Source organism: Echiichthys vipera (assembly GCF_963691815.1).
Source record: "Echiichthys vipera genome assembly, chromosome: 8".
NCBI classification, from domain to species: domain Eukaryota; kingdom Metazoa; phylum Chordata; class Actinopteri; order Perciformes; family Trachinidae; genus Echiichthys; species Echiichthys vipera.
The window spans coordinates 13,039,074-13,066,367 of record NC_139833.1 but is presented as its reverse complement, the minus strand read 5'-3'; the positions used below and the strand labels follow the sequence as shown (position 1 = coordinate 13,066,367).

Below are 27,294 nucleotides of genomic sequence, written 5' to 3'. Positions count from 1 at the left end.
TTAAGATTTGAATTGATATGAAATGTGAATATATGCAATGATTTCAAGAGAGAAAGGTCTCTTTTTTGACAAGATAACTACTGAAGTATGTTACTGTAATTTCTTAACTTGCCTTTAATTGTCATTCTCTTTTTGTTTGTTCTTGTTCCTTTTCAAGACTGGCAGTGCGCTAAACAAGAAGCTCCTAAAGCAAAGGGACGCCAAAACAGACAACTAACAACTCAGAAAAATAGGACTAAAAAACCCGCAGACTCTTCCCTTGACTTTCCCCCCAAAAGCTCAATGCTTTTACCGAACATGTGTTCTAAAGGGAGGTCAACACATACGCAAAGATGAACCCTTATGTCACTTCACACTTCAGGAGGGATCTCTTTCCCCATTTCCATTTGTTATAGACTTTTGTTTGCCCTGCTGTTACTGTTTGAATGAAATGGTTTCGTCTATATTTGTACAGTTATAGCAGGAGCTTGTCTATTGTTTTTCGCTCTCTTTGTACGCACTACAGTGCAGGGTTACGGTTGAGGGTTTGGTTTTGTCTGCTGTTCCAAAGAGGATGTGGATACTCTCTACACTTGTCAGGATTCAGTAGTCGAGTTCTCTGGAAATGGTTGGTTAAGGTTAATACTGACTCTACAAGCATACCTTTTTATTTTCCATAGATATATTTGAACATTTCTCTTTTGCTTTTTTATTAAGCTTTTGTTTATTATTAAGAATAATTCCTATATATGAATACATTTTGCATGTATTTTGGATAGTATTTTCAATTCAAAGCTACTCTTTCATATTGTTATTTTCACATTGCATCTGCATGTGATAATCTTCTATTTTATTTGTGGAAACTCTCTCTGATGTTCAGGAAGCCTTTTGTGATCTGGTCCAAACATCAGTTGCGCTCTCAGAGGCTTTAGCTCTTCTCCTTCTGTGGCACACACCTGATCTTTCAACTTTGGCGCCCGACCTTCCCAAGGTGACCTGTGTACTTACCTTTTTTTCCTCCATATCAATCTTCCACTTAAAGCTAAAAGCAAAGGTAGTTTTGGAGAAAGATCTAAGTAAACTATTTCTGTTGTTTTCTTCCCTTCTTATCTTTTGTCAGGCATAGGCGATTTCTCAGCCGTAATGCTGAGCTGTAATGAGGTATGTCTGCTCTAAGAGACTAACTGCTGCAGGTGATTGCTAACAGCTTTGTACTTCAGGTCAATATTATTCACACAACAGTTAGTAAAACAAGTCCTTACCCAATTGACAATGGCCATCAAACAGATGTGCAGACCCTTAGAAAGAAAATGTGAGATTGTTAAAGCAGTGACATGATCAAACAGGAAATGGCAAACAAAACATGTTTCTTTCAGTTGGGACCCTCTTGTTGGGCAAAGGTGACAAATGCAATTTAAAGTTCAATGTGTGCACTATATTCAGTGCTGTATTCCAGACATATTGGCACTGAAATATGAATGCGGGTGGTAGGCGTTTGATGCACTGACAGTACTGTACTCTTTGTTTCCTTCTGCCCATACCAAGGGGTTGTGAAACCGGAGAGAACTTTGGTCGTAAGAATTGGCATGTTTTTTTTCTTCTTCTTTGACTGCATGTCAGAAATGTTTTTATCATATCGTCGCCTGACTTGTATGCATCTTGTCACAATGTTATAAATGTACCCTATAATGAGCTGTATATCCTTTACATGTTTCCATCCTCTTTTTCCATTGCAATATCAGATTATAGCTTTTATCATTTGATGCCTGCTCGAGGCTTCCCTTTCATTGTTTGGAACTGAACAGAACCAATCCTGCATGCTTTTGTGATGTCTGTTGAGGTCAGACCAGCCCTACCACTCCTTGTCAAAAGAATTCTTGCAAACTGGACATCACAGAAATAGACTCCTTGGGCTGCTGCTGGCATCTTTCTTTTCAGTTCGCCCCCCTCAGTGAGTATGGTTTAAGGACCTTGGTTGTTAATGAATGCACCTGTGGAACTCCTTCAAGAAAGCCCACTTTGGGAATCTATAACTGGAAATATAGACTCTACTTGGAAACACCATTACAAGTTGGGGAAAGTAAGTGACTGATCTATGGTCTTGGAGGGAATTATCCTCTGGTTACCATTGGCCACTATGGACTGAAAGACTGACTGTTGTTAGCACCACACACTTCATTGACTGTATCAAGGAGTTGTTGTGCACCATAAGAGAGAAAAAAGACTGTATATTACATGATGGGTGCGGCACGTGTGAAACGCCGCTTCAGTGCTGTGGTGGATGGGCCAGTGGAGGAAGAGGAAGTCATGAGGCTGGCACAGAGTGCTGCAGATACGGCAAGGGCCGGGGGGAGTCCAACAGGGTCAGGGACCCCATCCAGCCCCTCCCCGACCCATGCCCCGAACGGCAAAACTTTACCTCTCCAGAGCAACACCAACAATGCACGGAGGCTGAGCGCAATTGGAGTTGGGGGAGATGCAGGAGAAGGCGAGATGCAAGCAGAACGAATGTGCTCAGGACTAATGAGTGAAAGAGGCAGTAGTGTAGGAGGAAGAGGAGTCTGTACATCCTTTGAAAAGGATTCACTCTCTTCCCCCTCCACTACCAACCGCCGCCGCAACAGGCGCTCAAGCCGCAGGCCCCGACAGCGCTTTGTGGGCAAGGACGGACGCTGCAACGTCACCTTCGTCAACATGAGCGAGAGGGGCCAGCGCTACCTCACCGACCTTTTCACAACCTGTGTGGACATTCGCTGGCGCTGGATGCTGGTCATCTTCACCCTCTCCTTCCTTCTCTCCTGGCTGCTCTTTGGATTTGCCTTCTGGCTCATTGCCATCGTGCATGGGGACTTCTCCATTCGGCTTACCCCCAGCTCAGGTTCCTCTTCAGGATCAGGAGAGGCCGGGTCTGGAGGAGAGTCTGATAGAGAGGCAGTGGTTGAGGAGCCGTGTTTCCTCCAGGTGAACAGCTTCATGGCGGCCTTTCTATTCTCCTTGGAGACGCAGACATCCATTGGTTATGGCTTCAGAAGCGTGACCGAAGAATGTCCCCTGGCGGTGATGGCGGTCATTTTGCAGTGCATTGTGGGCTGCATTATTGACGCCTTCATCATCGGGGCAGTAATGGCGAAGATTGCCAAGCCCAAGAAGCGCAATGAGACACTGGTGTTCTCTGACACAGCTGTGGTGGCGCTGAGGGACGGGAAACTCTGCATGATGTGGAGGGTCGGTAACCTACGCAAGAGCCACCTGGTAGAGGCACATGTTCGAGCACAAGTACTGAAGGTAAGTGGATAAAAGTTTGGCAATGATAAGAGAAGATCAGTTCCGTGTTTGAAACGAGGTGATTTGATGATGGTAAAATGCTTGCCCCCAAAAAATAGAGCTTGCTGTGAGAGATAGCGGAAAAAAGGTTGCAGTAGAGAGCGCGCCGAGACCATCTGGCCTGTATTCTGTGAACCGTAGTTAATGAGAGCTTGTTTTATTTTCCCTCAGGGGATAGGAAGATTTACCATGGATTAACTTGCCCACAATTCTTTAACTGAGAACCATTGTCCTTCATCATTTTCTCTTATGTGTGCTGCATGTGGGTTAGGTGATTGTACTGTATCTAAGCTTATGTTTACTGTCTGGCCTTATGTGGGTAGTTTTAAACCGGTCTCCTATTTTTGTGAATGTTATGCCATCATCTCAGAAGGCAAAGTGTGTGTGTGTGTGTGTGTGTGTGTGTGTGTGTGTGTGTGTGTGTGTGTGTGTGTGTGTGTGTGTGTGTGTGTGTGTGTGTGTGTGTGTGTGTGTGTGTGTGTGTGTGTGTGTGTGTGTGTGTGTGTGTGTGTGTGTGTGTGTGTGTGTGTGTGTGTGTGTGTGTGTGTGTGTGTGTGTGTGTGTGTGTGTGTGTGTGTCTGTCTCTCTCATTCGCTCTGCCGGAGTTGTCAAGGGGTCAAAATCTCTGAATAGCATGACCATATCAAAGTTCAGGCAGGGCAGATGGGATTATGTTTGCGAGGATCAAATGAATACAATTTGAAATGCTGGAGCTGGATATTGTTCCATAGTAAGGGTTGGGTGAGTGATAAGCCTATGCATGGTTGGTATGACTTGAATAGTCAAATTCATCTGAATATAACAACCAAATACTAAGCTTTTGGGTCAGACATTTAATTTCTAAAGATGACCTTAGGAAATGGTGTCAAATGTATTTAAAAATGTAATTTACAATAATCAAGATGACAGATAAATGTCCTCTTTTCTTTTGCACTTTGTTGCATTTATTAGCCAGAATTAGGTTTTAATTTTTTACTTTGATTTGCCTTTGGCTGATGGTTGTTTCATATTGAAAAGCTTAATATTTTCCCATGTGTGAAAATTAATTTTTGCATTTTGTGACTTTATTTCATCTCTCCATTCCCAACTTCAGCCAAGGGTGACAGAAGAGGGAGAGTTCCTTCCGCTGGATAACATGGACCTCAATGTCGGTTTTGACACTGGCACTGACCGCATCTTCTTGGTCTCGCCAGTGACAATTGTCCACGAGATCAATGACGAGTCACCCTTCTTTGAGATCGACCGAAAGACCCTGGAGAATGACTCTGAATTGGAGGTGGTGGTCATACTCGAGGGCATGGTAGAGGCCACAGCCATGACCACACAGTGCCGTAGCTCCTATCTGGCTTCCGAAATCCTCTGGGGACACCGATTCGAACCAGTGCTCTTCGAGAGGAAACACGGCTACCAGGTCAGAAAAGAAGGATGGAGAGATAAAAGGAAAAATAAGGATCCTTAATGTATCTATAATATCCAAACTATAATGAAGTTATGGATACCAATTTAAACATACCATTAAGTGTTAGGAGGAGAAGTGTGGCTCTAAGGATGGCATTGTTGGTCAGTTGGTCCACTTTATTCCAAATTTAAATATCTCAATTTTCAGGTTGATTGGCGTACAGACACTCAGGGCTCCCAAGCGATGTCTCCTAATGATTCTGATGATCATGTCCAGTAATTTGGTTATGATCAAACACCTGCTCAACATCCCCATCAACCTTCATTGTACTTTTTAGTGTTAATTGGCATGCTAAAACACTAGAGGTGAACATGGTAAACATTCATTTGTGAAACATCAGCATGTAAGCATGGTTATTGTGAGCATGTTAACATGCTGTTGTGATGTGATGGTGCAACTCAGTCATTTCCTGTATCTGTCACACATTTTTGTCACTGCCTAGTCTCTTAAGGAGACTTGTGGCAGGTCCTGAGAGGGAGAAATAAATGTGAACAGATTATGACCAATCCCTTGTAGCCCCATAGTCACTAAAGTAAATATTGGACCCATTTTTCCCAAGCCGTGTATTTCCAACATTCTGACCCTAGAATGGCATTTTTCACATATGTCACATATATCTTTTATCCATCCACATGACGTTCACTACACTTTGAAACAAGGCCACGCCCACTTAGGAGACAGGAAGTGTATACATTTTCAGCAGCGTGAAGTATGAACAATCTTTGGCGATTCACTGGAATGTTGCGCTAACATCAACAATGACTTCTGGGGTAGATAACTGGTGGTTGATTTTCATTGAGGAGATATGTGAAATTGGCAAACTGGCCCCCTTTTGCTCAACACTGTTGAATTGTATGTATGCAGGGGTTGTGATTGGGTCTATGCCCAAATACAGCCTCATAAAGCCCCTAGCACTGCAATAGACTCTTGTCAATAAAATTCTCGCATTCTGCCCTTTTTCCAGGTGGACTACTCGTTCTTCCATCGGACTTATGAAATCCCAAACACACCTTCATGCAGCGCTAAAGAGCTGGCCGAGCAGAAGTACATTCATAGATCCCGCTCGTCATTCTGCTATGAGAACGAAGTCGCTCTACAGCTCGTCTCCCCTGATGACGAGCCTGTCCAAGACCCTGAGTGTCCCTCCCCACCGACCCGAAGGCAATCCCTTGCAGAACATCTCCACTACAACTGAACCTGTGGGATAGGAGGCTTTATGGGTAAAAGAGACGAGAAGTTGACCCAGATGTTTAGAGGAAGAACAGGCTTAAAGAGATGGTTAGACAGGTAGGGACGGGCAGACAATGAGAGACCGGATTAAAAGTAGATAGGGCCAGTGTCAGGATAAAGCATAGGAAGCAACATTGATTACAGTGATTAGACAGGACAGAAAGTCCAGAATAGGAGCAAGTCAAGAGATCCATTAGAACTTTTAAATGTTTGCATGATTTAGATATGTGTATGCCCATAGATTGAGAAATGCAGTATAAAAGAAACAAACAGATAGAGAAACAGTATAAGGTTTTGGGTCAGTCTTTTGGGGAGAACGGTTACTACACTGGCTTAATGTCTGATTGGTCCTGGCAATCTTTCAGAATCATTGAAAACTTGTCTGCTAAGTCTCACATCTGGCCCGTCACTACCACAACACGCCCATCTGTCTCTTAATGCCTGACTGGCGGGATATACAGCAGCACCCCATGGTGGCTCTACCTTGCAACTGCGCCTCCAGATTAATGACGTGCAGGCTTTTTTGGCCTCTACTTGAAGTGGCTTTTGTATGAAATGAACGGTAGTGTACCTTCTGAGGTACATCTCAGGAATGTACTCCACTGTGATGCTGACTTATCATTGTCATGTTTTATTTTCGTATGGTAAGTATGGATAGTGCACATTTAGTGATACTTTGAACTTGGTGGGGGCTGTTGAGAATGTAGTTCAGTATAAGGCTAAGAGCCAAAACACAGCAGCAGTAACATGGAGAAACAGCTGAAAATTAGCAGCGACTTTGAGCTGTTTCTTTTCCATGTTATGTCATGGCTTGTGTCATGCAAAAGATGCTCACTGATTGTAACATTTGCTTCATTAACATGTTGAGTTGAATGCCACGTGGTCAGAGGTAGCATTGTAGTGTTAGTCATTTTCAAACTACTGCAGTAATACACAATGACAGATGATGTTGGCTGTGTCCAGACTAGTTAATTACTATACATTATTTCTGGCATAACTATCCACCGTATCTTCTCATGTCTTGTGTTGCTAAAATCAACCACACTGTATCATTTTACGCTGTTACTTTTGGATTGTAGTACTTAGTGACTGAGCTATAACATTTTAATATTTTAAGTGTCTCAGCATAGATTCTCTATGGACGTTAAAGGGGTTGCTCTCTTGGACTCTGTAAACGCACAGGAGGCCTAAAGTCATCTCCAACATCACTAGAACATAACTGAGCTGAGAGCCATTTCTGCATCTCTAAGACATGAAACATCCGTCTAACATCTGCACTAGTAGATGAGGATTGAACTAGAAAATACACCACATTCATATAAAACTATTCTGTATTTTTGTGCCCTTAAAATCATCTGACACCCTACTCTGATTCTAATGTGTTACAGCTGGTTTAGTGGTGGTGTAGTGAGTGGTGCCTTCATAACAAACCAGATACTTTGCAACTGGCCCTTCCTCTGCAGCAGTCGATTCATGTTTGAAATGTGCTCAAAGCTTATTTTTATTGTGTGTATTTGCATAATGCTATATTCAAGAGTGTTTCTTTTCAATCACTTATATTTGCAGGATGTTGTTCTAAATAGACAAGAACGTCTGTACTGTGAATCTGCTCAGTAATTGAGTAGTCTCTATGAACATGCACTGATGACACTAAGAGGCTTTTAGTTGTATTGTATTGTAGACATGTAATAGTTGCACTTTGTAGTGACATTACAAAGCACTTGAAATGTTCTTGTTTATTTTAGATCCTGGAATGATTTGCAGTAAATTATGCCACCTGCACAAGTGTTTGATTACAGAAGGTGTTGGTCAAGGTCATTGTCAGGTGTGCATCATGATATGTCCAACTTGTTCTTTGTACTTTGCACTAAAATAGTATATGGAGACTAATATCACTAATGAAGCTCTACATCACAGTAGTGTTGCTGGATCAGCACGTTAACCTCAATGCATCAGTCGTAGTGTTTCACTTCAGTTATGAAAAGGTTTTTTATGGTTAGCTCAGGGGGGCAGGGGTGAGGTATTGATAACATGATCTGTTACAATTAGTGTTAATGCTGTTTTATGTTTGTGTCCTCCCTGACGCTTCTCCTTATGGCTACCATGTTCTATTTATAGGCTGCTTGATGGGTCGTGTCTTCACCCTGCCTCCACTTGTAACTTGAACTTACTGCACCATAACTTTAACTACGATAGCGCTTTTTAAAAACCCAAGAAAGAACAAGGAGATGGATTATTTAGTTTTTTCACCAGTTGCTTAGGATTCACTTCTTACAGTTTTAAATCATAGTTACTTACAATAAACATAGTGTAAAATACACAGTATACTGTAATATTAACAGGCATTTTTAATAAATGAGTGACAATGAAGCCAATAAAATCTGTAGCTACCTTTCTTATGTTGTTTTTCTAAAGAGGAAGGGATACCTTTCTGCTCCAGCACTGAAAGGTAATGTCAGAGCTGTCGGCACAAAGCACTTCTGAGTGAAACTGAACTGTGTTGTAGAGCAAATAAAACACAGGGATTGAATTAAAATGATTGGTTGCTTCTTTATTTATTCTTCTTTTAGCTCACGGGTGCAAACCCACTGGGTAATTTATCAATGTTGCTATAATTCTTGTATTTATATTCAACTCCTCTAAGATTTCAACAAACCGTAAAAGAAAAGGGATGCAGATTTTGCTTATGTCCCCACTCTTACAGCTCTCTGGCTGCCGGAGACTAAGACTCTGGTTGGACACAAAGAAAATGACAAAATCTTGTTTTGTCACAGCAGGAATTTCAACCGTCTTTGTTATGCGCATGTGTTATGTCCTCAAGGCAATGCAACTCTTATATTTTTACTGATAGTACTGATAATTATTTTTTACAGGAAGAAGGGGAAGAATGATAAAACTGTCTATAAACTATAAATATCTCTTAATGACAGAATTGTACAACTTTGACAGTTTGGATTTATTTTTATTATATTGTCAAAATGACCAAACTTCTGCAAAACTATCACCGGTGAAAAATTAGAAGAATAAAACATCCCTTGTTGACGTAATAATGACCCTATAATAATCTTTGGAATTTACATGCTAAGACATAGCCCGCCAATAATGGTAAAAGATCATTTAAGTATATAAATTCCTCTAGAAAAATATGGGTATTCTGAGAAAACAACCTGTGATATGTAAAAAACAACAACAATTAGAATCATTAAAAATATCTCCCCTATTTTTTTGATTTTGTCAAATGATTTACTAATGGAAAAACAAACTTAAGGCTTCTGGTTCCTATATGTTGTACATTGTTTGATTGATTGAACAACAGGAAAGTTATAGAAAAGCATAGAAAAAGAATTCACATTTCCTGGGACAGAGTGGATGGAAGTATAATTGAGTTTTCCCCCACCCCTTTTCTATAATTAGTAGTATTTATGTATAATATATATAATAATCATAATTAATAATATATTAACCACTGCTTATCTTTATAACAACACATTCGTTATTTTCAGCATATGTATTTACAACTGTATAATATATTATTCATCACGTATCTTTACTTTATAACAAATCCACCTCAGCATACACGTTTAAAATGTATAATATTGGTGTAAATATTAACCGCTAGCCCCCAGAGCCCTGCCTCTACCTCGGGCACTCGGGTTCAGTCAGATTTCCTGGGATGATCTGAATCACGCGCCTGGAGTCAGATCATTTCAAAGCGACCCGTCGGTTGCGTTTGGTCGCGGATTCAAACAAATCCGATCCCAGATCTGTGTCTGCCGCCACCCGCCGCCACTGGGTGGTAAACAAAGAGCGCTCAAATCTCCCCACTGCCGCACAGAACACCTGCTGCAGCGCTCCAATTGGCCGCTTGACACGTCCATCCCACTAAGCCCCGCCTCTTATCCGTTAGCATTGGTTAACGGCTGAGCTTCTTGTCGTACCGTTAACCCCATTCGTCACCGCACCCGTTTCATGCCAGCTTTGGGGCGGACAGTTACCGTCGTATTCACAAGGCGGGTCTAAAGCTCGGTTGTAGTCCGTGATAGGCGTTATTTCTCTTTAAGGCTTGACTAAAAACCGTCTTCTCCTACCTGGTTGGTCTTCTAGCAGGAAGTTGGTGTTTTGGGGCTGAAGCCGCCGCTTTGCCCTCACTGCTCTCTGTTTTATTCTCACCGAGGAGTGTGAGTGCGGCTCCACTGAGAGAGAGAGAGCGGTGCAATGATAAAAGCCGCATATGCGGTAGGCTACACACACCTATCAGGCAGGAAAATACCCACGAAACAGCCTCACCCCGGTTCTCCTCGCACCGCAGCCTTAAACACGACACAGCGGAGCCTGAAGGTGAGAGATTTAATTGCCTTTACTCTTAATCCAACTCGTAAATAGCCGGTGATATATCCTGAACGTATCATATTTCAGTGGAGCCGGGCTAACCTCGCTACCGTTGCTATAAATGCGGTGGCAAAACGCCCCAAAATGGGACTAGAGGCGTTCATACTGGTTTGATCTTTATGTTAGAAGAGAGGCTTTACATCGAGATGACCTGAAGTCTGGTTAAGGGAAACTGTGTCTGTCTAATGGCCACATTAGAAGGGATTCCGACCCATATCATTATAAGGTATTGGCCTACTGTGATCTGTGTGTCATATAATAATAATACTAATAAACCTAGCTTTTTCCCCTCAGTAAAAAAGGTTGTGGGGCTGCCACATGCATGCGGTCCACAGAGTCAATTAATAAGAGGCTGGGGCTCATGTGATTGTTCATGTCTTGTGTTCAAGGTGTGGTTGCCTTCGTCAGTCAGTTTCTGTGCTGGAGCTAGAGACCTAAAAAAATAATGCAGGTAATTTATATAGGGGTCACGCAGCAGCTGTACTGTTCTGCAGCCGCACTGTAATTGTAGCGTTATTATCAACTATACTCCCACAGTACGATAAAAGTGCGCAGATTACACGCTATCACCATCATTACTGATGCTACAAAACTGAAGGAAAAGGCGTCTCCTGCTGCACCCCCATCCGTTTAACTCATTGATAGACACACACACACACACACACACACACACACACACACACACACACACACACCACAGGACCCCCCGCAGTGAATGACCTCAGTTCAGTCTCAGAAAGGTATTGTCTTTGGGGCTGCTGCTTTTAGTGTTGCTATGGAGGAGAGCAGTCAGGTTTTGGCAACTCCAGCTGCTGCAGGACGAGTTTGCTGGTCAGTCCAGGCTGTACTGCGACAACCTGTGAGGTCTTTGTGTGTGTGTGTGTGTGTGTGTGTGTGTGTGTGTGTGTGTGTGTGTGTGTGTGTGTGTGTGTGTGTGTGTGTGTGTGTGTGTGTGTGTGTGTGTGTGTGTGTGTGTGTGTGTGTGTGTGTGTGTGGCATCGATGGGAGTCAGCATCATCCTACACTGCAGCTAAAGTGTCTTCTATGATCGCTGTTAAAGGTGATTTAGGAATAATAGGTCTGACTATTCTATATTCATCTCATTGTTAACTCGATCTATACATAGACCAAAAGCAACAATGAACTGATGATGATGAGGTATTGCCTGTGTAGCCAAGGTCTGACATAAAGTTTAATTCTGCTGTACATAGACCTCCACTGCCTTCCAAAAACTATTAAAAACATATCAGTCAGCCACTTCAATGCAAGTCACCACATGCTTTTTCATCACCATGAACAAAGAAACTAGATTATTCACAAAACCCACAGATCTTGTTCTGGTGACGTAAACACTCACTACAGCACTACTCCCGTTTCAGTTATGCTTGCTAAAAAACTATGGTGTTCTACTTTTGTAGTAAAACAAAGGCCATAAAACCACATACTTGTGAACATGTTTTAAAGGAACAAATGGGCTGAGTCCCACACTGACAGAGAAGAGAAATTATAAAGCGTCTCAAGTGATTTCTTTGACTATAAGAAAATCTAGAATAACACCAGACTCTGAAAAACAGATGCACAGCTGTTTTATGCCATCAAGGATCACATATTTTACATACTTAGTGGCTGGGTGGTGGTGACTCTTTTGTCACCGTGTTGACTCCACACCCAGAGTCATATTGGAGTAACAGGTATGGTAAAGGCAGGGTTGAGGACCAGGCCCTTTCGTGAACAGACAGAGTGGAAAGAACTGAGACAGCAGGAATCAAGCCAGATGACATACCTGCGGAGGCATGGAGACGCCTATAATAGTTACAATTGTCTACCTGTCTGATCAAAGTTGACATTGGCTCAAACTCAAGCATGCTTTATCCCCTATGTTTACTTAAGAGGACCTTGTGTCATAATCAGATTATACATATATAAGAACGCAGATTATATGAAATGTTACACATTATTTTGATATCACCACTGTACCAGCTAGCTCCTTAAGAGAACAGCACCATCAAAATTGTTATGTGTCATTCAGAGTTCCAGTGGGACTGCTTGAAGGGTTTCATTCCTAAGTTTTACGTGTTTTACGATTGTCACATGAAATTAAGGTCGTCAGATTCCAAAGATTCACATGAACATGTCCGTGAGAGCTGTCTTTCTGGTCTCCTAGAAAAACAGTAGTGTACAAAAGTGTCGTTGCTATGTACTTAGTCCATTAAATAGACTGTGAGCTACATTAATGTCCATGGCTATAATTAGTAACATTTTAATTAGCGATTCATCTAGTGATTATTTTGTTGATTCATTGTTTGGTGTTTTGAAAATCAGCAAATAGCAAGAAATGTGTATCACAAATTCTGAGAGAACATAACACAAAAGAGAGAGAATTTCTATGATGTAAAACATGACTTAAATCATGAATTGATTGGCAAAATAGTTGTTGATTTATTATCTGTTAGTCGACTTATTGTTTCAGCTGTAATTATCTGATATCTCGTGGGTGACGGTCACCACTGAGTAGTCAATGTTGGCCATCCTGAACCGGGCAAGCAGCTAGCCCATCTGAAACAAAGTCACCCTTCCTAGCCTGAATGTAAAGTTTTGAGTCTCAAGTTCTCCTCCAGAGAGAGAACTTCTCTCACGAAATCACAACTGAACATTAGGCCTATTTATTAGTTGTCAGAACAAATCTAGAAACATCCTGTTGTAGCTAGAGCCACTCTGACTGGAGGTTGCCTTCATGTTTCAGAGTAGTGAACACTTCTAGCTACTGTCACCTCCTCTTTCACAGGGCACTGGGTCCACTGTGTCCAGTCCACTAGCTGTCAGTGGGGGCTTCACTCGAGTTTTATCTCGTCTGAGCGGCCTGTACTAGAAGGAGGGTGCGTCCTTTAGTTTCAGTTAACAATAGATTCAGTCCATTTCCATCCTCTCTCCTCACTGCTATCCCACTCTTTTCCCCTCTTACTCTTCCTTGCCATCCCTCCCCCTCTGGCTGTCATGTCAGTTTACTCAGTCGATTGATGTATCTTGCTCTTCCTCCACCCTCCATCCCTCCACCCACCAATCGCTCTTTCTTTCTTCCTCCTTTCCTCTCCCTGATTTGCTGTCTTTCAATTAGGCCATCCCTGACCCAATCTCAGCTGGATATGGCCTGCATGCTACTTGCGTGCTTCTACTGCTCTGTCTTTATAGTATGTGTGTGTGTGTTTTGACACAGAATCACATCAGTGTCACCGTCTGACAGTCCTTACCATCATCCGCACTCCAGATTCAAGCCTCCTACATGACAGTAGTAGGCCTGTCACTTTTTATTATTCCTAATATTTTTGTCTCCCATTCCTTTCTCATGCAGTGCAAGTAGAACCAGAACCATGACCAAGCCAACGGGGGGCGGTGTCAATGACATCACCCACTTCCTGATGTCGGGGGCGGCGCCACCAGGGTCTCCCACCTCCAACTCTATGTTCTCCGCTGCCAGCCAGGCCGACTGGGCGGCTAAGAGGCTGGTGTGGGTGCCATCAGAGAAGCATGGCTTTGAGGTAAGGCGGGTATTGAGAGAAGCAGATGACTTTTTGTTTTCAAAAAGCACCAACGTCTAATTAAAATCATACTAGATGGAAAGAGATTAAACAAGCTGCATCAAAGTACAGTATTAATCCTGTGGTAAATAATTAGCTCCAAGTGTGTGCCTTCGATTGAAGGTGTGTCAAACAGGTGAGGCAAAGCAGCACAGGGTGTGAGTCTTTGTACACGCATGTTATCATATTTTATGAGGTTCCTATTCTCATGACAATACCTTATTTTCCATGCTTTCCTTCATTCTATTAGATTTCTTAATTTTCCTTTTGATGCCCTCTAACGCATAAATGAATGTCACAAGGCCCATGTTATAATAATCCTTTATTTAATTGGTCCTGGTTACTTGTATAATGCACATCAGGAGTTTTCATTGGTGCATATTGTAGGATGTGACTTATGAATTTGTAGTCTTATCTCAGAGTCTCCCTGTCTCTGCTGGACTGGTTTCATAGAGCGCTCTATGAATAGAACAATACGCTCCTTCAGCCTCCTAATGTTAAAGAGGCCGTTGTAAAGACACTGACTTCATTTTATTCTCATGATCTGAGAATGACACTGTAGGACAGTCACGCATGCACCTATCAAATATACACATTCATACAGTAGAACACAGAGACACACATGGTTTCACAATCTGAGCATGTAGTTTAATCTGTGACTAATATACACCCACGCACGCGCAACATATTTTGTGTGTTGTGCATGTCAAGTAGCAGAGAGAATAAAGTGTAGCGGAGTCCTGTGACCTGGTCAGACCCAGAATTGATTGCTTCCTGTCAAACAAGGACAAGACCAACAGCATGACTATCTTGAGACGTTCTCATCGTCTATTCTTGTCTGCTTTTGAATACAGTCACTACTCATACTCTAAATCTCACTGGCGGAGATTCTGTCAAACATTTTCACAAATATATTTTCGATTGGGGGTTCATTTTTTATGCAGGCCAGCTGGGTTAGAGTAGAGAATGACTAGACCTGAGTTTTTTTCTATGTTATAGCTGAGTACCTACAAATAAACATTACAGCTACATTGATTTTCTAATTGATGTTCTACCTGATAAGTAGCTTTTAGTTTCTATTCATTTCAGTGCATAATGAATTAACATTTTCAGAATGAAACTAGCTTGAGACAAATAACTCCTCACAGCTGCACAGTTTAGTCTGTTTTATTTTAAATCCAATGAATGACTTGTTACATTCACATTAACCTCTACAAGAGATTAATCTTTGATGATTGATTATCCTGACATTGATTTCCTCACAGCATATCTTATTAATGCCTTTCTTGTTTGGTACTGACCGTGACATTTTGACAACAATAAATGCACTTATGTTGAAGACTGGGCTGTTTTACCCATCTCAAGCAAGTTATCTTCTACATTGAACAGAAACTGTATCTTCCTTCATCTCCCATACTTTCTTTCTTTAATCTCTCTCTTTATCTGCCCTCAGTCGGCCAGTATTCGTGAGGAGCGAGGCGATGAGGTGGAGGTTGAGCTGACAGACAGCCAGAGGAAGCTGACTCTGTCCAGGGAGGAGGTGCAACGGATGAACCCCCCGCGCTTCAGCAAAGTGGAGGACATGGCCGACCTCACCTGCCTCAACGAAGCCTCGGTGCTGCACAACCTGAGAGAGAGATACTACTCTGGCTTGATCTATGTGAGTAAACAAAACAATGAATGCATGGTGAGAAGGTGTTCACATCAAATGACTAATAAAGAACTTGTGGTTCTCACGCCAATGCACATCCTCACATACATTCATGTTTGTGTGCACATTCAGTCTGTGATGTCCATGCGTGTGTTAGCTCCTCTGGCATCTCCTGTGTAACTGATACGGGGTGGTAAGAGAGGTGAGGAGTCAGTTTACAGAGTTGTTCACGTGTGTGTGGAGGCTGTGGGAGGCATCTCCAGTTTCTCCTACAGAAAAGAGGGGGGCGAGAGTGCAAAGAAGAGATATAAATGGAAGCTTTAGTGATGTAAGCCAATGATAATTGACATTCCCAGGAAGCATATAGTAAAGCAGAATAATATATAGGCATTTAAGTGTATTTGAACTGCCAATTAATGGTATGAATGATGGAAGATGCTGCTGAGAGGAAAGATTAAGAGAGGAGCAGGGATAGAGTGTTGGAATAACTTTGAGAGGTGTGTTTCAAAACGACAAGATACGAGTGGTATGTGTCATCATGACTTTCACTACAGCTGGAGTGCAACTATGAGAACATGTACAAGATGTAACCAACAGCGTAGTCTGGCCTACTGGATGTACAGTGCAGACGTTGTAATGGATTTTAGACTTTCTCCTGTCTCCTTTGCTGTCGGGCTTAGCGCCAACCAAGATGATTGTGATTGGTTTAAAGAAATACAGAGTGGTTTTTCTTCCCCTATACCAGAATCATAATACGTATCCAGTGCTGCAGTAATGTCTGGCAATGAAAGACTACTACCACTGTGGATGGACACTGTTTGGAAAGCTGCATTTACATGAGCTAAAATGTTTCTGAATGAACTACAAAATATGTATATGTAGTATCAGTGTGGAAATGTATGACTGTTTGATTGCTTGACTGAAATCAATTTGACAATTCCCTCAATGTTCAGATAAAGTGTTGTTTACAACAAGTAATCAGGGAGAACAATGCTGACCTGAATAATATATTGAATCAAGTCAGTGACAGAGCTATATTGAGTGCTTGACACCATTTTTGTTTTACTGCTGAAGCAATCATTTAATAAAAATATGCTACTCCTGCAGTCATCAAATGGCAGAGGTCAAGCCACCCACAATTATTGACTGAATCACGAACAAGCCACTTAACTCAAGAGACCGAGCATGTGTTCTGTCAAAAACAGAAGGTCATTAAACAGGCCTAAAACAAAATGGAGCAGGTTTATTCTGACTGGACTGATATTCTAGTTGTTGGTGAAATAAAGTGCTGTAAATGTCTCTGTTCTGTGTCTTTCCAGACATATTCAGGGCTGTTCTGTGTGGTGGTGAACCCTTATAAGAACCTGCCCATCTACACAGAAGCAATCGTGGAGATGTACCGGGGGAAAAAACGCCACGAGATGCCTCCACACATCTACGCCATATCAGAGGCGGCCTATCGCAGCATGCTACAAGGTACTCAACACTATCAGTGACCTCTGACCCCTGACTGACTCTTGATACTCTAGCTTACACATACATCAGCTATCAGCCCATCTGGGATGGAACGTGGTAAAGAATCCCGTCCGTGATCTTTGATCGCTGAGACACACCATGAGCGCTATTAGGTGTGGTATTTTCTTGACTCGTGGCTCTTATCATAAGCCTTTTAAACTGGAAAACAAATGGGCAAGACTGTATTTTGATTTCCAGGCGTGGCATTTGAAGAGTAAGGTGTGTAAGGAACAGTGATGTTGTATATTTGTTGCGATGATGATAGTAACCACATACTATACTTGTGACAACAGTGCATGACAGACATTGTTTAGGCCCTGCCCTGTCACATTTAGCTCATAAGAGAGAATTCCGAGAAACCATCTAAAAGCAGTTAAGGGCTGATTGAGCAATGTCACTGCCTCAGGGTGTCCTCCTGAGATAGCAGGACGGGACAAATAAGGCTACGTGTCTATATATTTTGCGCCTCCCTCCCCCTTCAGGGTAGGTTGCAGGTTTGTTACCGTAGTGATTGAACCTGTAGGACCAGTAGGAAATTCTTCTAGACTGAATGTGTGGGAATCTTAAATACTTCAAGGTAATGTTGCAAACAGTGTCCACCCACTGACTACCAGTGTTGTGTGGTTTAGCAGCCTGGAGAGACCAGTTCATCTGGTGACCGGCTTCTCCCTGCATTGTGCTCATAGACCTTTTTCAAGGCAGACATTTTGACATGTCATAGTAGCACAGGTGTATTCAATAACTATGATAGCTGCATTCCACTAAGGGGAGGTCCTGGTAATTTGCATGCTGACTCAGTGGAACACCTAATGAAACAGAGTCATCGTTATTCTTATCAGTTTCACCTCTGCTTTTCCTACTACGACAAGCAAACACGTCTGCTGTGGAAAAGCTCCTTTAGTGAAGGAGTGACTGACATGCCAGAGCCCAGTCAGAGATTGATAGGCAGGAGCGGTGAGCTAGAGGGCTAGTGCCACATATTATTTATTACCCATCAAAGCTTGTGTTGCGAGTCCATCTAAATCACAACAGAAGTTGTCTCATGACACCTTTTCTTTAGAGCAGGTTTAGGCCATACTACCAGCAAGGAGGACCTTATTAGGAGGTCCCATATTGTAAAAAATTTCCATATATTTTTTTATTATCTAAGCAGGTCGAGGGGCTATATAAATATTTTCAAAGTAACAACACAGTCAAAACTATACTATATTGTGTGTGTGTGTGTGTGTGTGTGTATAAAGGTAGAAAAATGCTGCTACAGGGCCATTTCAGTCATTCCTCGACTGCAGTGATGGTGCAGAAACACAGAGAGCACAGATGAGGAGGATCTGGATACACTGACCAGTCAGAACAGACTGAGGTTTTTTCAGAGGGGGGCTTACAGAGACCGGCGCTTAAACAGAGCGTTTCAGACAGAGGGTGAATACAGGTATATTCGGACAGACAATATGAGAAAAATAGTATCTTTTTTTTAACATTAGTTTTAATAGAAACCCAAAATACAAGTATGAACCTGAAAATGAGCATTATTTGGGACCTTTAACAGGAAGAAACCTTCAGCGTAACTGGGCTCTAGGTCATCTGCCTTGACTGGTTGTGTTGAGAGAGATGTCATGCCTGGTTAGTGGAGGTGGAGGCTTCCTGTAACGCGAGCCAACCACTGGCATTAAAACCTCCTTACTTCCATACACCACCTTACAGTGTGTTATTTCAAGGAATCATATGTCAACATGCGTAGACCCTATTATGTGTGGTGTTGGGATCCTTGTAGCTGTTTGATGTTGAGTTTGCTGTCCTGTCAGCCACGTATTTAACCGCATGTTTAACACCCATTTATCATTCTGTATGTCACTCACTTATCCTCGCATTGTTTTTTTCTTTCACAGACAGAGAAGATCAGGCGATCCTCTGCACGTGAGTAGCCTGCTGTAGGGCTTCGTGTGTGTTTGTGAATGCTTTATACTTTGCCGTGAGGAAAATATTTGTACGGGTCACATGGAGACTGTTTGCCTCTGTTGAAGTGTGTGCATGTTTGTGTCTGGTGCAGGGCTGTAACTAACGATTATTTTCGCAATTGATCCATTTGTTTGGTCTATAAAATGTAAGAAAATAGTAAAAAAAAAAAAAAAAAAAGTGTCCCTCACAGTTTTTCATGTCATTGTTTACATTTCTTGAGTTGTCAGTCCAAAACCCAGATATATTCATTTTAGTATGATATAAAACAGAGAAAATCTTAATATTTGAGAAGCTGAAAACTCAATTTTCTGCCATTTTTGATGAGGGATTTACTTCTGTTGCAGCCCTAGTCTGGTGTGCTTTCATGTGACTTCATTTGTGTGTAATTGGAGCCATTCATTACCCATGCACATATGAATGTTACTGCAACATATTAACATTTAAAGCAAATGTGGATCAAATTAGATTTTTTTTATTCAAATGCCAAAGGCAAATTCAAGGCAAATAATATATCTACAATTGTTCCTTTTTAGAGAACAGGGCGGTTGATGCAGATATCATGTTGTTATAGGAGTGGGTTCTGGGGTTATACAATGTATTTTCAATCCCTCTATGCTAGTTTAGCTGGTCGAAGGCTTGCTACTATGACGCCAACATCTGCCCGTAGAATGGCAAAACTTACACAAGTGGGAGCGTTAACTTCTTTCCACAACAGTCAGTTAATTGGCTTTGTGAGCGCAGGCACCAATGCCAATTATCCCAAAATGGCATTGATCGACCTGATTAATCGATTGGCTGATAATTATAGTCTATCACTACACTGATGTTTGTTATGGGCCATTCTCAAATATGAACTCAAAGAATCAAGACAGAAAAATCAAATCTTAGCAAAAAGTCTGGCCTGTAATGTGAATGCATCCTCCTTTCTGTTTCTACCCACGGTTTGTCTACCTGCCATCTGTCTCCCTGTCATCATGTCTTCCTGCTAGACTCTTCCTGTCTTTGTCAAGGATCCTACTTTAGGTTCATCTTGAATCAGTGTATTTGGGACAAGGCGTCTGCTTCTTTTAGATCTTTTACAGCTGCTATTTTTACTCAATTCTCCTTGGTTCTTCTCCAAAAGCAACAATACTGACATGTACTGTATCTTCCACACCTGCTTTCTGTTTAAGCCTGTGGCTTTGAATGCACTGCATGGGCTCTATATTTATTGGTGTTATGAATGAATGTTTGGCGACTTGTTCCTGTGTGTTCTTGCTCTTTAAAATGCTTAAATATACCATTCATAATTGAGACCATATGTGTTTTTAGATGGACTGTTTTGTAAAGAGAATGGTATTTATTGTGCGTGTGTGTGTGTGTGTGTGTGTGTGTGTGTGTGTCTTACAGAGGCGAGTCTGGAGCTGGAAAAACAGAGAACACTAAGAAAGTCATCCAGTATTTGGCTCACGTTGCCTCCTCCCACAAGGGTAGCACTCTGGGTAGGAACAAGGACGCTGGACAGGTACGTAGCAGTAAAGGCAAAGTAAGGATAAAAAGAACAACATATAAGGAGAAGTAGGGCCTTCTAGGAACATTAAGAATGAAGGGGTGAGGAATATTTGGGGAATACGCTTATTCACTTTATCAGAGAGTGCAATGAGAAGACTGATGCCACTATTGTGTCAAATCTGAAATCAGGAGGCAATTAGCCTAGCTTAGCATAAAGACTGGAAGAAACATCATTAATTAACACATTGTGTCATTTTTGTTTAAGTTGTTCAAAAACACAAATAAACTAAAAATGACAGCTTGGAGTTTTATGGGAAGTTATGTCTTGTAACTATTTCCTGTTGTACAGCCAGTCACAGTGAATTCTGTGAGTCGTATCCTCATAGTGAGGTTAGATTTAGTTAATTAGCGAGCTTTAGAAGTGCTGTTAGGTGTGATGTTGAACTTTGGACAGAGCTAAGCTAGCTGTTCCCCCTGCCTCCAGTGATATCAACATTATTTTCATTAATCTGTTGATCATTTTCTTGATAATCGATTAATTGTTTGGCCTACAAAATGTCAGAAAATTGTGAAAAATGTCCATCAGTGTTTCCTAAAGCCCAAAACATGATATCCTCAAATGTCTTATTTTGGTTTTCAGTTTACTGTCAAAGAGGATTAAAGAAATCAAGAGGATTTGGACATTTTTTCTTAAAATAGGACTCAGAACAGTTAATCAATTATCAAAATATTCAACAGTTAAAGTAATAATTGACAACTATTAATAAATCGACCTATCGTTGTAGCTGTAGTATCAGCTCATCTATTTCTCAAAAAGAAAGTGAATAAGCATATTTCCCCTCTAAACTATTCCCTTAACCCGACATGAACCACCTTTTTGTTGCAGTGTTTTCAGTGATGATTTAGTTCACAATTGCTTCTCTCTTGAACCTCTATCGCATCACTTTCCTCGTTATTAATTTATTTATTCATACTGTCTGATTTGTATAATTATAAGACAGGTGGGTTGGAAGAGGATAATTTTTTTCTGTGGGTACAAATAATGTTCTCTGGGAGTGGGTTTTCTCTGTCAATCAGTCATCTGTTTCTACTTTTCTCAGCAGTTTTTCCTTACCTTCCTTCCTCCACTTGTTTCCCCTCATTCTCTTCTTTCTGCACTTTCCTTCTCGCTTTCCTGCGTGTTCAGATGGACGGCTCTAGGTCCTTAACAAGAGGCTGTACTTTGGTGAACCGGGTGAGTCAACTCTATCCTGCTCTCCTGTGCTTTTTTCCCGTCCTATTTCCTGCTTAATGACCTCCACAATGATACTGACTAACCAGCAGAGTAACATTTAACTGTCAGCACTGATGTGGTTCAACAGTCAAACCTACAGTATATTTGATTTTGCTTGCTTGTATTCCTTTGTTGTTATTACTGTTGTTGTTGTTATTGTTGTTGTCTTATTTGTCTTTTTTTGTTTGTTTGTTTGTTTGTTTATCTCAACCATATGTTCACCCATCCACCCATTCTTCTCTCTCCTAAAACTTCATCCCCCCCCCACACACACAATTCTTCAGAGTATGCAATATGTGAGTATGAAAGCATTTAGACAACTTGGGCTTTATTCACTGGGGGTCATATTTTGTCAAAAAAACTTTCCAAGTAGAATATTAACCAGAGCTGACATGACTCTTGATACACGAGAAGAATCATGTCTTCTATAGTGATTTTCTTTTTGACTTTTATTTGAATTAATCCTGGATTTCTGGGTCTTTAGTTTTGGCACGTTTTATTCCATTCTCCTCAGTGGGCTGAGGGTTGGCTTCCCATTCCCAGTGACTTGTAGATGCCACCCGTAGAACTGTGCAGCATTTCTGCTGTAGAGGAGGTTTTAATCACATTAACTGTACAATATGTGTGTAGGTTGAATGAGTGCAGATTCAGGTGTGGGTGTGGTTGGGTTGTTGAAGCCGTGAATGTGTGTGTAAAAAGTAAAAAAAAGTGTACACACTTAAATAAGTGCTGACCTCTTTCTCTGTGTGTGTTTGTGTATCTGCATTTGGTGTTGGCTTGTGTGCATTCCCTAACAGTATTTACAGTATAACCACCTCCTGTAACTCCCCATCACTGGCTGCTGATGCTGATGCTGCATCAATAGCTGTTGCCCTGGCAATGCGACAACTGCAGTAATGCATTGCAGCTAGCTAGAATGAGCCAATATGTAGGCTGTGTATAATGTTAGCATCTAAATCTGCAGCTTCCCTTTGCCCTTGTTTTTCTACAACAGTGGTTCTCAACTTACACGTAGTTGGTTTCTAGAGATTGCTTTTTAATGATAAAGGAGATTAAACTTTAACAAATTAAATGTAAAGCATGATTGATGCCCTTATTTTTGTTTACGAAGCTTAATGAGGGCCCCTAACTTGACGTTGAGAATCGTGTTCCTGGGTCTGGGGATGGTGCATTTGTAGATGTTATTTTGGGCCCTAAAATGCACCGCTTTGTGTCACTGCTCTTCAAGGATGAGTCATGCTTTTGTTTTATATAACAGATCAGTAGGTACTCCAAAGAGAGCAGGATTAGATGGTGCATTTTAGTAGATAGGTCCTATGGAAGTCTTTTGTTGAGGCTGTTGTCTCAGTTGTGCTGTGAATCTGATCTGACGTCTCCTGTGTGTCTCAGGGCGAGCTGGAGAGACAGCTGCTGCAGGCCAACCCCATACTGGAGGCCTTCGGCAACGCAAAGACTGTCAAGAACGACAACTCCTCTAGATTTGTAAGAGCAGAAAAGATACATTATGCAAACAGATCATCAGTTTTATTATTTACTATAGAAATGAACTCAAACCACTTTTTCTTCTCTTTCAGGGTAAATTTATCCGCATCAATTTTGATGTTGCAGGGTACATTGTTGGTGCAAACATCGAGACCTGTATCCTTTATATATCTTCAAGGTTTTTGAAAGATTGATACACTTTAGCTCTCCAAGTAGTAAGCTGGCTTATTTACAGTACAGTTACGCAAAAATTATTGTGACCCTTTGTTTATTTTTGATGGCCTGAGATGCTTCATGTTTACAAGAGTACTCTTGCAGGTTGTTTATTTGTAAAAAATGTGCAATATTAATTGCATCTTTAAAGGTTTACATGTACGTGTATAAGTCCATGACCATGTGAATGCAGACCTCCTTGAAAAGTCCCGGGCCACCCGTCAGGCCAAGGAGGAGAGGACGTTCCACATCTTTTATCAGTTGTTGTGTGGAACCTCAGAGGCGACAAAAGGTTAGTTAAAGAACCAAAGTGTTATAATGAAATACTGCTATACTACAGAACATGCTAAAGTGTTTTTTTAGTGAAAATGTATCCATGTCCTGTAGTAATTCATGTTTTAAATCTGTCCCTCTCTTTCTCCTTTTTTATTCCCATCCATAGCTGATCTGCTCTTGGGGACTGCTGATGAGTACCGCTTTCTCAGTGGAGGCTCCATCCCGGTTCCTGGTCAGAGCGATTCAGAGAACTTCACCCAGACCATGGACTCCATGTCTATAATGGGCTTCAACCCAGAGGAGTCTATATGTAAGAGACGAGATGATCGAGAAAAGAGAAAGTAGTTCACATTTTGCATATTTGATCCCTGCTTTAAACCACCTTCCCTCTCCCTGTCTCACCTCTCCTCAGCCATGCTTAAGGTGATCTCTGCTGTGCTCCAGTTTGGGAACATTTCCTTCATGAAGGAGAAGAACCACGACCAGGCCTCGATGCCTGATGATACAGCTGCTCAGAAACTGTGCCATCTGCTGGGCATCAACATGCTGGAGTTCACACGGGCCATCCTCACTCCCAGAATTAAAGTGGGCCGAGAGTATGTGCAGAAGGCCCAGACGAAAGAACAGGTGAGATTTATGTGTATAAACGTTTATGCTCTTACAGATTAACAGACATTTGTCCCTGTGGAGTATTAACCCTGGATCTTCCTCTAGGCTGACTTTGCTGTGGAGGCGTTGGCGAAGGCCACATATGAGCGTCTGTTCAGATGGCTCGTCCACAGGATCAACAGAGCTCTGGACCGCAGACAGAGACAGGGAGCCTCCTTCATAGGCATCCTTGATATCGCTGGATTTGAGATCTTCCAGGTTTGTTCCTGTCATGATGGTGTGTTTTTTTATGGTAGTTTAACATAAGGGATGATGGTCTTGCCTTAGCCCAGAATGTGTTCTGAAATGTTTGTGATGAAGGATATTTCATTTTTCAAGCGTGAGTGTTTTCCTATATTTCTACTTGTTTGAAGACAGGTTACAATTGGTATTATTTCAGAAGTGCGTTATTAGGGTATAGTGGTGTGGGTTCTAATCAGTGTAACACAAGTCACAAACGTTCTTCCATAGTTTACATTACATTACAATAATCAATGAATTACTGAGTCTTTGTTTGCTTTCCTAAATCCCTTCTCTGCAGCTAAACTCATTTGAGCAGCTGTGTATCAACTACACCAACGAGAAGCTTCAGCAGCTCTTCAACCACACCATGTTCATCTTGGAGCAGGAGGAGTACCAGCGGGAGGGCATCGAGTGGAACTTCATCGACTTTGGCCTCGACTTACAGCCCTGCATAGACCTCATTGAGAAACCAGTAAATTCATCTTTGTTTTTTATAATGAGCATATACTGTAGATGCTGATAGTTCATATGCTCTTACCATATCAATTCTGTCTGCATTTTTGGGTGATTGTGGGAAAATAGCATGAAAAGGTACAGGTAGTGGATTCAACCTGTGGCACTTACAGTAGAACCTGTTCACTTCACCACACTCAACCACACCCACAGATGAAAGAGTGAACGTGATTAAAAGAACATAAATAGAAACACAAACATACAGGTGCACGCACTGCTTTGATTCTGTGCCATGTTGAGTTATAAAGTCCATATTTCACTCATAATAAATGTTGTCTCTGTTAGGCTCACCCGCCTGGGGTTCTGGCCCTGCTGGATGAAGAGTGCTGGTTCCCGCGGGCGACAGACCGCTCATTTGTGGAGAAGGTGTCCACTGAGCAAGGCACCCATCCAAAATTTTTCAAACCAAAGCAGCCACGCGGGGAAGCTGATTTCTCCATCATTCACTATGCTGGGAAGGTATCCCATCATTGTTCAACATCTTTCCGTGTCTGCCATCTTTTCCATTCAAAGGGACCAACTAAAACATGTCCCCTGCCCTGTGATTTGTCTCAGGTGGACTACAAGGCACATGATTGGTTAGTGAAGAACATGGATCCTCTGAACGACAATGTGGCGTCCCTTCTCCACCAGTCGTCTGATCATTTTGTCTCAGAGCTTTGGAAGGAAGGTGAGACTGATTTACTCTGACAAAACACTCTATACAGTAAGCCTTTCATTTCTGGATTTTATATGTGTACAGCATGTATAAATGTAAGTTTAAAAATGGTACTTTTAATTAAATGAACCCCGAGCAGTTTCAGAGCGTTGTTTTGTTTCTGTCACATTTTACTCACTGTGGCCTTGTTCCTTGTTGTTGTTTCACTGCAATAAACAGTATTGTGCAACTCTATGGAAACAGCACAACTGTGGCTTGAAGTAGGTAAAACTCAGAAATTGAATTTTTGCAGTACATCATGCATAATAATACAATACAATAATACAATATAATGGCATCGTATTTTTTTAAAAGAGAGAAACAATGCAAGTCGAGCTTCTTTAATTTGATTTTTACAAAACTTACAATATCCTCATATATATACAGGGTTCGTACAGGTGCTTGAAATCCTTAAAAATGCTTGAATTTTAATGTTGTGTTTTCAAGAAAAGTGCTTGAATTTTGGATAAAGTGCTTGAAAAAGAACACAATTTTAGTGGTTTATAGCGTAATACCGTCATAAGTCTCTTTTGACGTAATAAAAAAACTGAACAAAAACTAAATTTTTACGACCTCTCTTGTCTTCTCCGGCCCGCAGTTCAATCCAAGTTTTACTCAATTTTTGATTGTTGGTCTCAGCTGAGTCAATCATGGCTTCCCTGTTGCGCTGAGGCGAGCAGAATTTAATGTTTTTTTAATAAGATCTGGTTAGTGGAAATGGTTTATTTTTGGCATAATGGTGAATGAAACCTGTGTAATGACATGATTTTGATAAAGAAGACCACTATTTTGGGCTAAGATTTTGTTACCTTTTCCTGACGTAAGTTTTGAAAATCCGACGATAATTTCTGTTTCTGGCTATGGAAAATGTCGTCACTGTGGTGATTTAAAAAAACAAAACAAAAAACATGCTCTTGAAACTTGCTTGTAGACTGTGGGGTTCAGTGTATCTTCATGCTCTGTATTTTTTTCAAGTTTTCCAGTTATAAATAATGAAACTTTCTGGTGCAAAACGTGCTAACTTTATGTATTTCTCCCTTTTCTCTTTTTCCATCATGCAACTATTCTATCTATCTGCTGTTTTTCCCTCTGTTCTTTTCTCCTCCCTCTCCACTAATTCTGTGCTCACTTGGTCTCCTTCTTTCCTTCCCTTTTTTTGTTCTTCCTGTGCTTTCCTTCCTTCCGTCCTTCCTTCTTCCTGCATCAGATATTCAAACTCTTCCTCGTGTATACTTCTTTGACTCCTATGCCACACTGCAGGCTAATGGCTCTGCTGACAGTAGGTTTTTCTCCTCCTCTGAGTGTCACACTCACATTCCTCACACCCACCTCTGCTTACATTACTCCTTTGTGCTCTGTCTGTCCACTGTTTGATTGTCG

At 41.5% G+C, this 27,294-nt stretch overlaps 2 protein-coding genes across 3 annotated transcripts in view; both read left to right on the top strand.

Moving 5' to 3' along the window:
• Positions 1-2,214: 2,214 nt before the first annotated feature.
• On the top strand, positions 2,215-5,957 carry kcnj14 (potassium inwardly rectifying channel subfamily J member 14; the record flags this gene model as incomplete). The annotated part of the gene is made up of 3 exons (XM_083918442.1): positions 2,215-3,264; positions 4,397-4,714; positions 5,727-5,957. 3 exons carry the CDS (start codon positions 2,215-2,217, stop codon positions 5,955-5,957), a joined length of 1,599 nt encoding a protein of 532 aa, XP_083774568.1.
• A 4,233-nt stretch (positions 5,958-10,190) lies between these two features.
• The window catches only part of myh14 (myosin, heavy chain 14, non-muscle), a 32,505-nt gene continuing 15,401 nt past the window's right edge, over positions 10,191-27,294 (top strand). For both annotated transcript variants that reach the window (XM_083918429.1, XM_083918430.1), the window contains exons 1-16: positions 10,191-10,330; positions 13,731-13,917; positions 15,410-15,616; positions 16,927-17,083; positions 19,009-19,036; positions 20,468-20,582; positions 22,127-22,138; positions 23,232-23,324; positions 23,417-23,480; positions 23,731-23,829; positions 23,980-24,123; positions 24,226-24,440; positions 24,528-24,680; positions 25,003-25,176; positions 25,503-25,676; positions 25,773-25,887. In XM_083918429.1, coding sequence (XP_083774555.1) covers positions 13,750-13,917; positions 15,410-15,616; positions 16,927-17,083; positions 19,009-19,036; positions 20,468-20,582; positions 22,127-22,138; positions 23,232-23,324; positions 23,417-23,480; positions 23,731-23,829; positions 23,980-24,123; positions 24,226-24,440; positions 24,528-24,680; positions 25,003-25,176; positions 25,503-25,676; positions 25,773-25,887 — 1,918 coding nt within the window. In that variant the 5' untranslated portion in view covers positions 10,191-10,330; positions 13,731-13,749. The remainder of the gene's footprint in view (positions 10,331-13,730; positions 13,918-15,409; positions 15,617-16,926; positions 17,084-19,008; positions 19,037-20,467; positions 20,583-22,126; positions 22,139-23,231; positions 23,325-23,416; positions 23,481-23,730; positions 23,830-23,979; positions 24,124-24,225; positions 24,441-24,527; positions 24,681-25,002; positions 25,177-25,502; positions 25,677-25,772; positions 25,888-27,294) is intronic.